Source organism: Populus trichocarpa, chromosome 9, assembly GCF_000002775.5.
Source record: "Populus trichocarpa isolate Nisqually-1 chromosome 9, P.trichocarpa_v4.1, whole genome shotgun sequence".
Classification (NCBI taxonomy): Eukaryota; Viridiplantae; Streptophyta; class Magnoliopsida; order Malpighiales; family Salicaceae; genus Populus; species Populus trichocarpa.
This window is the reverse complement of record NC_037293.2, coordinates 2,718,845-2,732,941: the sequence shown is the minus strand read 5'-3', so window position 1 is coordinate 2,732,941 and position 14,097 is coordinate 2,718,845. Positions and strand designations below refer to the sequence as shown.

Sequence of the window (14,097 nt, the reverse complement as noted above, 5' to 3'; positions counted from 1 at the left end):
CACTATAGATTGCTACATTGTTTCCCTTTTTGGTTTTTTTTCCTTTCATTTTTTTTATGATTGTTTCCAAAATTTTCTCTGTTGATTTTATTTTTTTAAATATTAAACTGATTAAAAATTTAACTTTGTAGTTTTTTACTTGAAAACATTATAGATTGCAACCGTTTTTCTTCATATAATGCACAAGTATGTCATAAGCCCGCGGCATCGCGCGAGCATGACATCTAGTAATAATTAAAACAAGACCTACTCAATTTTAAAAGGGTCAATAATATATAAACCCGACCCGTATCCAAAACAAGAACGATTCAACAACAAGAAGGGTTTTGGCTGAAGGCTAAACCCTAGTCCCAGAAATCTATATTATCCCAGTAAAGAAGAAGGCCTTCAATCCAGTCAAGCAAAAAGATGGGAAAGGTAAGCTACAAGAAGCTAAGAGGTAGCCAAAACCTCCGTCAAAGACTGCTATTATCGACGCTTTCCGCCACTCCTGTCCAAGTCGAGGACATTCGAGCCAATGACATGATGCCCGGCCTACGCCCCCATGAGGTCTCTCTCCTCCGCCTCCTCGAGAAGATTTCTGATGACTGTGTTGTCAAAATCAATGAAACCGGTAAAACGAACCACCCCATTTGTTTTTTTGTTGTTAGCTTGTCATGGGTTTGATTTTTGAGGGATATATTTTATGTGGCAGGAACAAAGTTTCAATACAAGCCTGGGATTGTGATGGGTGGGAGACACCTTGTGCACGATTGTGGTGTAAGTCGAGCAATTGGGTATTTCTTGGAGCCATTGGTTGTTCTTGGGTTGTTTTCGAAGAAGCCCCTTTCGATAAGGCTCAAAGGTACCGTTTTCCCCTGAAGTTTGGTCAGTCATCATGTGCTAAGTGTTTGTGCAGTTGTATGTTATTTTCTGTTTATGGGGTTCTTAGCAGCTTAGTTGAGTTGCTGTCTTTTTTTATCGATCAGCTCTGCCCGCTTCATTTTGCTCAAAACGATCTCCTCTTTGAATGATTGTAATGTACTGTCTTATACTCTGACCAAAAAAAAAAATTGAAAGAGAAAAGGAGTTTAATGTTATTCATCATCGGTTCTATGTGGGACTTTGATTGTAAGTTCTCAATAATAGACTACGATTTGAAAGAGGGATATTACAGAAGCCAGAAGGTAATTTATTTCTTTGAACTGTGACCATTTCTACACATGTTGATTCCCTCTACTCCCCAAGGGAACTAGAATGGGAAATTGAATTTTATCAAATGCTGTCGTATATTTGCTGATCTCCTCATTCAGGGTTCCATAAACCTGCAAACCTTATTAGCTTGTAAGGTGTTCTTCCATATGAATTATCAAAGATATTACCAAAGACAGGTATAGATCAACCTTGTATCTTTGTGACCAAATCTAAAAGAGAAAGTCTTGCTACTGAGTTCTGAACTTCATGTGTGGTAATAAAGGAGTAATTGAGAATGTAAGATCTTTAAAACATGCTTTGTGCCTTTTGGAGTTTAGAGAATGATTGATTGTAGAGGCTTTGTCAACTGTTGTTCTGTATATCACTGGAAAGGCTATCCATTTTCCCCTTTGTGCTTATATAGATCACACCTAGTCCACAGCCTAATGTTGAGAAAATACCTAGGGTCTCTGACACTGCTATGTTGTAAAAAAAGAAAGAAAGAAAGAAAGACTAGGATGCAAACGTTAACTTGACAATATCAGCTCTGACTTACCTTAAGAGTATCCACCCATAAACTTTACATAGCAATTTTATAGGCAATGCCTTTGTTTATGATTTTTGCATAGTGAAACACAACTGTAAAGGGTATGCTTTTCTTTTCTTAAGAAGATTTAATGGAATAACATGCTGTTTTCAGGAATTACAAATGATTCTAAGGACCCATGTGTTGACACTTTCCGTTCTGCTACCTTACCATTATTGAAGCAATTCGGAGTTCCTTCAGAAGGATTGGAACTGAAAATAGAAAGTCGTGGTGCTCCACCTCATGGTGGCGGAGAAGTTCTCTTATCAGTTCCCATTATTCAAAGTTTAACAGTGAGATTTTGAATCCTGTGGTAGTTCATTTGTATGTTTTTTTTTTCCATGTTCTTATTTGTTACACTCTGCAGGCAGTCACTTGGATTGATGAGGGAATGGTTAAGAGGATTAGAGGGGTGACTTTCTCAACCAGAGTCTCTTCTCAGTTTGAGAATACCATGATACATGCTGCTCGAGGAATCTTTAATCGTTTACTTCCTGATGTCCACATATTCACTGATCATAAAGCTGGTCAACAAGCTGGAAAGTATGTTATCTGTTAATAAAAAATTGTCATCTCATTGTTTGTTTGGAAATATTGTAGAGAGAAATGTGAATTGCTGCTTGAACTTTTTTGTTTTTATTTTTTTCTTCGTGATGTTCGAATATTTATTTATAAAGCTGGTCTGCCAGTTGGAAAGTATTATATCTGTTTAGAGAAAATGTTACATGTTTGTTTGTCTGGATTTTTCAAGCACAGTAGAGAGAAATGTGAATCGCTGCTTGGAATTTTTTTATGTTTTATTTTTACTTTCAGCATGCTACAGAGAGTATAGCTCACACAGATATTGATTTAATGGGCAGTTCACCTGGTTATGGAATATCCTTGGTTGCGGAAACTACTTCTGGTTGTTTCATCACTGCTGATACTGCAGTTTCTTATGCACGAGCGGATGATGGTGGAATGGAAGGTGAGAAACAAGAGCTGGTGCCTGCAGAAGATGTTGGTGAGCAAATTGCTTCTGTTCTCCTTAATGAAATTGAGCAAGGTGGAGTTGTAGATACAACACACCAGGTTTGTGTTATCTGCTCTCTTTTTTTCTTGTGAGTTAAATTCATTGATGTGGTTCTCTGTTTTTTTTTTTTCAATACCCCGTTACTGCATTAATAGTACTTTCCAAAAAGCATCACTAAATGAAGTTAAATGAAAGCTGTTAATGACTAATTATCTGCTTCTGATTATCTTGGGTGGCGGTAATGATATTGAATTATAGATGAGTCCTTAAAAGACCACGTTAGTGATTTATTTTGAATCTTTACTTGGGAGAATAGTATGGCACCCTCGAGGAAAAGAAGAGTGAAATCTTTATGGGTCTTGCAATTTTATTTTATACCTCGTATATGCCACCTGATTTTCATTGCTGTTGTCATTTGGTTGCAGGGTTTGTTGTTTCTTCTTTGTGCATTATGCCCCCAAGATGTTTCAAAGATTCGTGTAGGAAAGCTAGGAACCCATGGAATAGAAACACTAAGGCTCATCAGGGATTTTTTGGGTGTTAAATTCGTCATCAAGCCTGATCCATCAACAGGGACGGTTATACTCAAATGTGTGGGAAGTGGACTTAAGAATCTTTCTAGAAAGAGTTCATGATTGCAAAATGTTTCACATTTGATCTCTTTCGACGATGTGCTTTTTGTGGATCAAAGATTTTATAGGAAGGTCCAATGCGAAGGGGTTGTGAATTATAATACTGCAAATTCATATGTTCTGCCAGCTTGATTTTTTTTTTAACTTTATGTCGTATTATTGCCTGTAATCTGCAAGTGAGAGAGGAGGGATAAGTTTTGGTTCAATTTTTATTGTATATCTGACTCCTTGCAGATCCATGCTCAATGTAAAATGGATACTGTGGCAAGCAAATTTGAGTGTTTTTTTTGTCCGAGTTGAGGGCATTTTCTCACTTTGAAGAAGGTATTTTTTGGAAAGAAAAAATAATTAAATTGCAACAGAAATGATCAAAGGACGAAGCTTAAACAGATGCCAAAGCATAAGAATTCGATATGCTTAACTAATTATCTAAAAACAAAGGGACTATACAATGGTTCTCTTTTAGCATCATAGAAGCAAAATGCATAAATGTCCTGTCAAGAATAAAAACATGAGTGCAAGCAATCCATTAATACAAGATACGTTCATTTCTAAGGCTATGTTTCTTTTTGTAGTTGAACTGGTCTTTAATACTACAAAGCTATCCTTCTTGTTTGTTTTTCCATCAATCATCGCCCCAAGCATCATCATCTTTCATTCTTGCCTTGTAACTATCCGCTTCTTTCTGGTTTCTTCCTGGCTCTTCAGTTCTCTTGAACCAAAGGTTGTCGGCAGTTTCAACCCCATTCCATAAGCGATCAGCCTTTGGGCAGTTCTTGCTGATGTCTTTGGCCCTTGACGAGGAGGTTCCAAATCTGACACAAGGAATAACATAATTGTCGTTGAAAAGGAACAAAGACTGGAGGTTAGAAAACTGCTTTCACTCGTTTCCCAATAAAATTACAAGAACTGATCAACATTGCAAAACATCTTAATGTAGCTTCATGCTACATAACATTTTTCCTGGAAAGATGCTCAAACTCCACACCCACTTCTTTGAACAATGTGAAAGCTCAAAGGAAGCACTGTAAAAGAAGGAAATCAACTAGTGTTTGAAGTTTGAACAATCGACGATGAAAAAAAGCATCAGAAGATAAGTCAACTGCCAAGCCACCTTCACCACAAGAGAGAGAAGACAGAATTATCCCTCGATGTCCAGCGTCAATCACCGATGGATCAGAAGAGCCAAAATCACACAATTACTGCTAGACATCAACGTTCTAATGGCTCCAAAAGGCACTACTAGGTTGCAACCACATTGTCTAGAGCCAACAACACCTCCTCAAAGGCATAAAGGGTCTGCGTAGCCAAGGCAGAAATTGAATATTTCCTTCATTCAATAAAGCTGCTACACATGGTATCTGCATACCCAGCTGAGCAAGTTTGGGGAGATTGTCAGACAGAACAGTGCTAATTAAAGAGAGGAACCAAGCCTCCCCACAAACGTCCAGACTTGTATTCTACATCACATTGCTTAGGGATCTTGATGGTTAAAGTAAGACTTTTGGTTGGAAGAACAACAGAGCTCTGGCCACCATCAAAGGACACTCTTTGCCCCTGCCCTTGAGGAGACAGAGCACCTTGACAGCATGTCAGTTTAATGGCATTTGCTTCTTATTTGCCCAAGTCATCATAAGGCTGCCATGTACTAAGGGCGTCTTTCAAGCTCATGTTTGACCTTCAACACTGTATAGCTTATGAACCATTCTAAACAGGTATTGTTCCTCTTGGTTCTTATACAGCCAATTCCCAAATATCACATCGTCCCACACACCTATTAACATAACATCTCACAAGCTTCAGTCAGGAAAGTTGGCTGAAAGAGAACCAAGGGGCATACAATTAGTTTTAATAATTAAAGAAATAAAAACTTTACAAGTAATAATTTGAAGTTTTCCAATACATTTTAACTCACAACCTCAAATTTTGAAATCTCAAATCTTTTTGCTTACGTCCAAGTCCAAAGATAACTAACAGAAGTTTATGCTCTCTTTGTTTCTCTAAGATCTTAAATTCCAGCTTATTGGATCTTTCTTTCTAAGATACTATACCATTTGGATTTTAGAAGATTAAAGGAGGAGGAGAAATGGATTAACAGTTTCTTCAAAACATGCTGTGGATATGATGTGTCTGTGGTGATGCTATAATGTGAGTGAAGCTAACTTCCTTCTCTTCCTTCTATGTCTCTTCTTAGCTATGTTTTAAGAACCTAAAGACCTAAATTTATGGGTGATTAGAGTATTGACTAAAGGTGAGGCGTAATTGTATATTTCAAATCTTTTCCTCGTTTTATGTGAACTTCTATCAGGGTAGAAACAGGCTTGCAGATGAGCATTCCAGATTTTTGTAGCAGATCCTTTGCGTACTTTTGTTGATTTAGAAACAAACCACTTTTTGTTCGTTTAACTTCAAGTCCAAGAAAATGCTTAAGCGCTCCAAGCTTTTTCGTTTGAAAGCGGACTAAATTTTCTCTTGCTTGGTGGAATTTTTTCCACATCGTCTCCAATAATAATGAGGTCGTCCATTTAGACCAAAATTGCTGTTATTCTTCCTCCTTGATTTTTAACAAATAGGTTTGAATCTGACTAAGCCATTGAGTAGCCACTTTGCATCAGAAATCTGTTATAGATTTTTTAAGCTTGCATACATGTTCAGGATGAAGTTTACTTTGAAACCCTTGTGGATGCTCCATATATATCTCCCGATCAAGCTCTCCATACAAAAATGCATTCTTTATATCCATTGCCATAGTTTTCATGACCTGTTAGCTGCTACTGCAAGTACTACTCTCACAGTAGTGAGTTTTGCTACTAGACTAAACGTTTCATCATAATCTAATCCATATTGTTCCATTCGGAAAATCCTCGAGCTACTAGTCCTGCCTTGTATCTTTCGATAGATCCATCTCAACATGTCATTTCCTTGTAAACCCATTTGCAGGATATGGGCTTTACGTCTGCAGGCTTTGCAACTAAATCCCATGTTCGATTTTCCTCTAGAGCATGAATCTCCTCATCCATTGCCTTCTTCCATTCACTACCCTGCGACGCTTCTTCATAAGTCACAGGTTCTATAACTTGAGCTTCCAAAGCAAATGATGTGTTAGCATATCGTTTTCGTTGTATTGTTGATCTCCTCACTTGAGGTGTGACTTGTTCTTGAACTTCTTGTTTGTCGGGTTGCTCTTTTTCAGAAGGTACTTGATAAACTCTAGTTTGCCAGGGGCTGACTTGTTCTATAGGTGCTTCTTGATCATTTTGATACTGTGGACTCCTTTAATTTATCAAGTATTAGTTGCACATCCTTAAACAAGCTGTTAGACCCTTCTTCATGATTATTATTATGTTTCCTCTTCATCATTTCTGATGACCATCAAGAAGTTTCTTCATCAAACATGATATTTCTCGATACCATACATTTATTGGTATCGGGATTGCAATATCTCCAGCCTTTTCCTTGCCCGTAATAGCCCAAAAATATACATCGAATCACCTTCTTATCAAATTCACTTCGTAGATGATCAGGTATGAACACATAGCATACATTTCTGAATACTCGAAAGTAACTTATGACTGTCCTGTTTGTGTTTTTTTTAATATTAAGAAGCAATTTGCTAACACTTTACAACCACTTATCAAGTAATCAAATAAATAAAAGCATGAAAAATTTAAATGAATAAGTTAATTTAATTATGAAGGGAAACCTTTTGAAAAACTCTTCAAAAAAAAAAAAAAACCCTTCGGGACAGCTAAACCTAAGATAAACAACTTTTACTAGTTTAAAAGATTATAAAAAAAGTATTTATAACTACAAATCATTTATAACTATATTACCTTACTTGTCAAAACAAACACTCTGTTTTGTCATCTATTGCGATAGCTTTCCAAAACACCTGACGATCTTCAAACCGTTGTCATCCTAACTAGGGGAACATCCACTTGCTAACAATTAACTCAGGAATTCCCTTTAGGAGTTGATGTAGGGTCATTTCATATCCTTAAGAGAATTAATGACAATGCTTATAAAGTTCATTTACCAGGTGAGTATGGTATTAGTGCTACTTTTAACGTTTCTGATCTTACTCTGTTTGATGTAAGTGATTTTCAAGGTTGAATTTTTTTGAAGAGAGAGGATGATGAGGACCAGCCCAAAACCATGACTAAACACATTATTTACCCTTTAGAGATGCCAAATGGGTCAATTATAAGGGTTAGGGAAAAAAAAGTTTAAGAAAGCATTGAATGGACTTGTTCAGCATGTTTAGGTCAAGATGGACTTAGAGGAGCAAGTGGTGCCAATGGAACTTAAAGAGCAACCTTTTATTCATCTAATCTAAGTGCAAAAAGAGCCTAATCCATGTGCAAAATGGCCTTCATGTGTTCGGCCCTATAACAACCTTGTTTAGGCAAGATTTCCTAATATTACAAGGATTAAAAGTCAGTAATTATTCTTCTTTTTTGTGCAAGGTAAATTCAGCTAGATCAGATCCTTAATGGAAAAGGATTCTTAGCATTCGAAAGAAGAAGTTTCTTAGTCTATTAAAAAAATTAAAAGGCGACAAATTTGTTTTTTAAGTAAGGAGAGATTATTTAATGATTTTTCTAGTCTAAGAAGGAAACTAATAAAATTAAAAACTAAGGAGGAAATGATCATTATTTTTGTCCAAGTAAAGCAACGAAACCAAGCTCTACAAAGAAAATTAGAGGCTACAACAAAAATTTCCAAGTCAAAATTGATTCTCCAAGTCTATTTAGAATTCCTAAAGTCAACAACTGATCTTAGAGCTACAAGAAATGATTATTTAACCAAGGAGAGTATTTAATCTAGGAAATAACTCTTTTATGTTATTTTTTATTATTATTTACGGCAAAATGCTTCAGACCTTTATTTTAATTTATGTTTTCATGTTTTGGGTTTAATTATCAGTATTTGGACTTGTTTAATTAAAGGTTTGGGTCTAATTGTAAGTGAGCCTTATACAAGTCCACATCTTAGGTATTCTAGGGTTTAGCTTAGGTTATTACACATATAAAAACACCTTTGTAACCTAAGTTTTAGTTTTATGTTTTCGCTTAATAATAATTTAGATTGTCGTGTCTCTCTTTATGAGTGTGTAAGGGTGAGTTTTCTCTTCTATTTTGGTTCTTTGACGAACTGAATCGACTTATCGAAGAAAAATTGTTTTCATGGCATCATTTTATACTTCTCTTTTGTGTCATAGAATTTGCAACCCCTTCTCTTAGCTTTCCAATTGCAAAATAGGGCTTCTTTTCTTTGTCACACTTTTGAAGTTCTCTTTTTGATTAGCATGCAAGGACGATAAAATTTACAAATTGTCATTTATTTTAAGACAATATTTGCTTTTAGCAAAAATAGTGTGCTATGAAAGAAAACATCGTATATGATTTTTATAGATGGTTTTGGAAGCTTTCTTACCATTTTCTTGCAAACATGATTTTTTTTTAGTTTACAATTTGTTGCCTGCCTTCCCAACCCTTTTTTTTTTACCCGTCAAAAACCATAACCGTTATCTACAACTTTTAATTTCCTTTTATTTTCCAAACAAGCTACAACACATCCAGCGGTTAAAGCTAACTTTTCCACTGTATAACTGTGCTTTTTAGATTACCACAGTTTTTTTATAGATCATGTTTTTCATCCAAAACATTTTTCAAGGACAAGACTTAAAGTGTTGTGGAAAATAAAGGTTGTTTCGATCTATTTTTTTTTTTTTATCTCTTGTGGAGTTATTTTGATTTATCTTTAAAATGGTGAAGAAGGGAAAGGAGATAACATGATCAAAGGAAGGAAGGAAAATGAGAGATGTGAAAGGAGTTTTGGAATTAAAATGTAAAGAAAGTTTCTTGATTTTATGTTCCAAGTTGACTTTATTATTGATGTTGTCATGATAGCCAAGGTGCTTATAGTGAAGGGAGTTTTGGAATTTCATGGGTGGAGTACAATGATCTCAGATTGAATGAATGAGTTTTTTTTATTCTATTCATTTCAAGATTTTGTTTTCTTTTTTGCTTTACGAGATCACAAGGTTCACTAGTTCATTTAGCATAGAACTTTTTGTCAAAGAACATATTTTCTATATGTTTCCTTTAATTTGGGTTTCAAAAATGACTCTAATACTATAAGTGTGAAATTTACAAGAACACAACAAAATCTAAGGTTGTTAACGCTGCATTTATAGCCTTTTTTCTCGTACAATAGCTTAGTTGTCTAATATATTTTTTACCTTTTTCATTTTACACCTACTACTATAAGTCTAATAGGTTCTGCACTTTTCTCAGCAATTACACTTACTACATCAATTGATCACAGGATGGCTAACACTTCACTTTTCAATGCACTTGTCGAGAAGCTGGACTATAAATTGCTCGCATCGACACCATCATCGACACCATAATCTCTAACAAAGGGCCAACCAATCAAAGTTATTTTTTCTTCATTGACTTTCCCAGCATCTTTGAACTTTTGCCTCTTTTATTTAGACAAGCCTTTTATCCTTGGATTAGCTTGACATTAGTGATGTTGATTCACTGTCGTTATTACATTTGATTCATTGCCAACATTGCATTTTCCTTCTCTGCACATATTGTGTTGTAGCTAATTTTGCCTCATGTTTGCTTAAGTTTTTTTTACTCTTTTATGTACTTCTGCTCATACTGTATAGCTTTCTTTAATTACATACGACACTTTTACTTTCCTTAACATCATCGATGATTTGTAATGTGGCCTGCAGCGAGGCACAAACCACTTATCTAGTATCATTAGTTTTAAATTATTTTGACTTCAATGCTGAATAATTGCAATAAAGAAGATGGTTAAGCATCAGTGTCTAGAAACAAAAAGATAATTGCGACATAATGAAGCGTTCATGTAAATTGATCATCAAGTAAATGTTAAAGAGTTGTTTTTCTTCAAGAATTGATGTCCTTATGTTAAATGGTAAAAACTAAAATATTTTTTTTATTTAGTGTTATCTCCAACATAAGTTGAAATATTTTCAATCAATTAAAAAAACATTAAAAAGGGTGAGAAGTATTTTACCCGAAGAAAATAGATTGAAAGAGAATTTTTATGCTGTTAACTCCATGATGAAACTCTTTGGCCTAAGATACTAAAAAACTGACAAGTGTTTGAATTTCTGCATGTTGTACTACCTAAAAAATACAAATTTGACCAAAGTATAAAATATGTGGGCATGCTCGGTATAAACTCAAAACTGGCAAGGGAAGGACTCTTATTGCACATAGAAAACTAAGATACTTCTCAATCACTCATAAACTGCCAGGTTATTCATGTCTTTAAATATTATTGAGCACATGACATAACATCATTCACATGATATGGTGGATGGAGTCATGATGCACATTTTCAATGGTAAAGCCTGGAAGTAGTTTAATAGGGTGCATCCTTAGTTTTCAATGGAACCATAGAACATACGTGTTGGGTCATTTATAAATGAATTCAATTTGGGTAATTTACCGCACCATATTTTTGTTGGTCAGTGATACTTATGATTTATAACTTGCCACTAGGAAAGTGTATGAGGTCGGAGTTCATACTCTTATCTACGATCATACCTGGTCTTAATAGTACAAGTAGGAATATAGATATTTTTCTTTAACCCATTGATTGATGTGCAGTTGTGGCCATCCGAGACTTTGATGTATGATGTTTTGAAAAAAAAATTCAAATGAAGACAGTCTTGATGTAGACTATCAATGATTTTCCTGTGTATAGGATTGTTTTTTATTAGAGCATGCATAAAAAAACTAACATGTTCATATTATATGGAAAATAACAAGGCTTTCACTTTAATAAATAGTGGTAAAAACATCTTTTTTTTATTGCCACTGCAGGTTCTTACCAACCAATTATAAGAACAGAAAGGACTTCTTTGAAGGTATATTTGAAAGGGATGTTGTACCGCCGGTACTGTCGGGTGAAAAATTGTATGATGTGGTCTTACAGTATGAGGGCATTATATTTGATTTTCAATTCGGTAAATAAAAGTTTCATGGTTTTGGCGTGACCCATAATTGGGTAGAGCAAAGTATGTTTTTTGGAGCTTCTTTATTAGAAGACTAATCTTTTCTGCCATAATATGGATGTCATGCATATAAAAAAGAACATGTTTGAAAATATTTTTAACATGGTAATGGATGTGAAGGGGAAGAAAAAAGACAACATGAAGGCTAGAATGGATATACCTTTTGTTTTGTCACTGTAAAAATATGGAGTTGGTTTATAATAGGTCATAGGTAGCAAAGCCCAAATCCAACTTCACCTTATACAAGAATACATAATTACTTGTCTACCAATGACTGAAGAGTCTGTGTTTTTCTGATGGATATGCTTCTAACATATCTAGATTGGTAAATTTAAAGGATGGAAGATTGTATGGAATAAAGAGTCATGACTACCACTTGTTAACACTTATTCAACTTACCGCGATTTATTGTAAAAAAAAATATGGAATGCAATCACAGAGATCAATTATTTTTTTAAAGATATATGCTCTAACAAGTTGCATAACCAACATATAAAGAAACTTGAAATGGATATCGTTTAAACAATATGCAAATTTAAGATGATATTCCCTTCATTTATCTTCGAGTCAATGGAACACTACCCATACATTTACTGTTTAACGAAAAAGTTGGATGCTCTGTCCAATATAGATGGATGTATCCATTCGAGAGGTTAGGGATTACACATGCATCCTAATTAAATTTCTATTGTCTTTTTTTTTTTAATTTAAAACATCCATTTAATTCCATGTAGATATTTGTTCAACCTAAAAAAAAAAGTTAAAAACAAGATGCATATTGAGGCTTCGATATGCGAGACTTATATTATTAAAGAGATCTCAATATTCTCGTACTATTTTGAGCCTCACTTAGAATAAGAATCAACCGTATTTTGAAACATGATGACGGTGGGGAAGTGCTTTCAAGTGAAATTTGTTAATATTTTCTCATCCTGAACAACCTTTACCAAAAATAAAGTGAATGGAAGATACTAGATAAAAATTAAATTCAAACATGCATATAATTATGTGCTATTTAACTACGATGAATTGAGACATTTTATTCAGTAAGTAAATTATTAACAAGTTATTATTTTAAAACATTTTTCTCTTGTACTCTCATAAATTGATTAGATTGAAAAATTTCTCGTATGCAATATCGTTAATTTTTACTATCTCAAAATTCATAATTGACTGAATCTTAAATTTTTCAATTACAAGATAAACAATTTACCATGTGATTCATCATAACACTAAAGTTCATTAAACCTTTCTCTTTAACTATTAAGGTTGTAATCATGTACTAGATTTGCCAAATAGAAGGGAATGTTAGTGATGGTTTTAATTTACTATGTTAGGGCTCATCTTTGGTCTGAGACAACCAAACTTAGGCCATGAGGAGCTGTTGTAAACCCTCACAAGTACATGTGGTCTACCTTGTCGCCCACCTAGTCTCGGTGAAGATCCACATTCACCTCCTCCTCCTCCAGCTTATGTCTACTAGATAAATTGTATGCAATAATATTTTTTAAATTTATAATAAAAATTTGGTTTTTTATTTTAGTTTTATTCTTTTTTATTTTATTTTATTTTAATTTTTTGTTTTGTTTATTTTAATTTTTTGTTTAAATATTAATCACATATGAAATAGCCGACTATACTGACAGAATTTGAATCACAGACAGAATGGCCGACGAACTAAGCCCCTCAAAAAGTTCTAGAGAGTTAAAAAAAAATTACATGATTTTTTCACTGACAATTACATATGGAATTACTGACGGAATAAGTTCCTCAAAAAGTTTCGGAGAGTTCAAAAAAATTACAGGACTTGCCACTAACAATATGTAAATCTTCGACGGGTTAATCCCATCATTAATATGAATTCGATCACTAATGGAACTACCAACGATTTAATTTGTCAGTAATATACCACACTCGCTGATGAAATTACTAATGGAATTATACCAGTAAATGTTTTTTGTTTGGCATACTTTTTTTATTTGTAAAACCATTAGTGATTATATTACCAGCAGAATATAAATCACCAATAATATGTCGTATGTTTTCCGACTATTAGTTACCATCCTTGATTTCATTGGTAGTTTTTTTATTTCCAACAAAATTAGTATTTAAATACCAACAAAATATTTCATTAATATTGTGCAATATTCTATTTGTGAAAAAATATTACCAGATGATAGAGTCCTTTATCATATACAACAAAAGATAATCCGACTATCTTTTTTATTTTATATGTTTTCATTTATTTTATCATATAAGTTAATTATAGTTGTTAAGAACAAATAATTTTTATTTTTCTAAATATATCATGCAAATACAACTTATTTATATAAAATATAAAAGGAAAATTTTAAAGATAAATTACAATAATCTGTCTTTGACATATTATGAAGTTAAAAAAAACAATTAAAAAGATTAATTATTATTTTAAAAAAGCTAAAACTAAACAATTTAAAAAAAATAAAAAAGGTATTAATTAAAATTAAAATAATAAAAATAATAAAAAATCAGGAGAAAAAAAATTAAGCCAATAATAAAAAAGCTAAGGCCTTGCACTTAATTTATTGATTTTTTTTAAGAGCAAACAATGCATTGTTTATTAGGTAATTCTCTAATAACCTTTGATGTT

General features: G+C 33.6%; 1 protein-coding gene and 1 long non-coding RNA gene across 3 annotated transcripts; one reads left to right on the top strand and one right to left on the bottom strand.

The window, feature by feature from the left end:
* Nucleotides 1-258: 258 nt before the first annotated feature.
* On the top strand, nucleotides 259-3,716 carry LOC7491124 (probable RNA 3'-terminal phosphate cyclase-like protein). Of its 2 annotated transcripts, none has more exons than XM_024608047.2 (6): nucleotides 259-613; nucleotides 695-844; nucleotides 1,874-2,052; nucleotides 2,127-2,302; nucleotides 2,620-2,762; nucleotides 3,197-3,716. In XM_024608047.2, the coding sequence occupies exons 1-6, from the start codon at nucleotides 409-411 to the stop codon at nucleotides 3,313-3,315; spliced, it is 972 nt and encodes a 323-aa protein (XP_024463815.1). In that variant the 5' UTR covers nucleotides 259-408; the 3' UTR covers nucleotides 3,316-3,716. The 2 variants fall into 2 exon arrangements, with proteins under 2 accessions (XP_024463815.1, XP_002313504.3); XM_002313468.4 differs by having other exon boundaries at nucleotides 263-613; nucleotides 2,620-2,830.
* LOC127905803 (uncharacterized) lies at nucleotides 479-1,298 on the bottom strand. The gene is made up of 2 exons (XR_008060190.1): nucleotides 1,155-1,298; nucleotides 479-1,035 (listed from the first exon to the last, which is right to left on the bottom strand). It is a non-coding gene; the product is annotated as an uncharacterized LOC127905803 (long non-coding RNA).
* Nucleotides 3,717-14,097: the final 10,381 nt, after the last annotated feature.

Coding starts and splice junctions, on each gene's coding strand:
- LOC7491124 (XM_002313468.4), top strand. CDS start 409: ATGGGAAAGGTAAGCTACAAGAAGCTAAGAGGTAGCCAAAACCTCCGT. Junction 845..1,873: donor CCTTTCGATAAGGCTCAAAG/GTACCGTTTTCC, acceptor TGCTGTTTTCAG/GAATTACAAATGATTCTAAG. Junction 2,053..2,126: donor CCATTATTCAAAGTTTAACA/GTGAGATTTTGA, acceptor TACACTCTGCAG/GCAGTCACTTGGATTGATGA.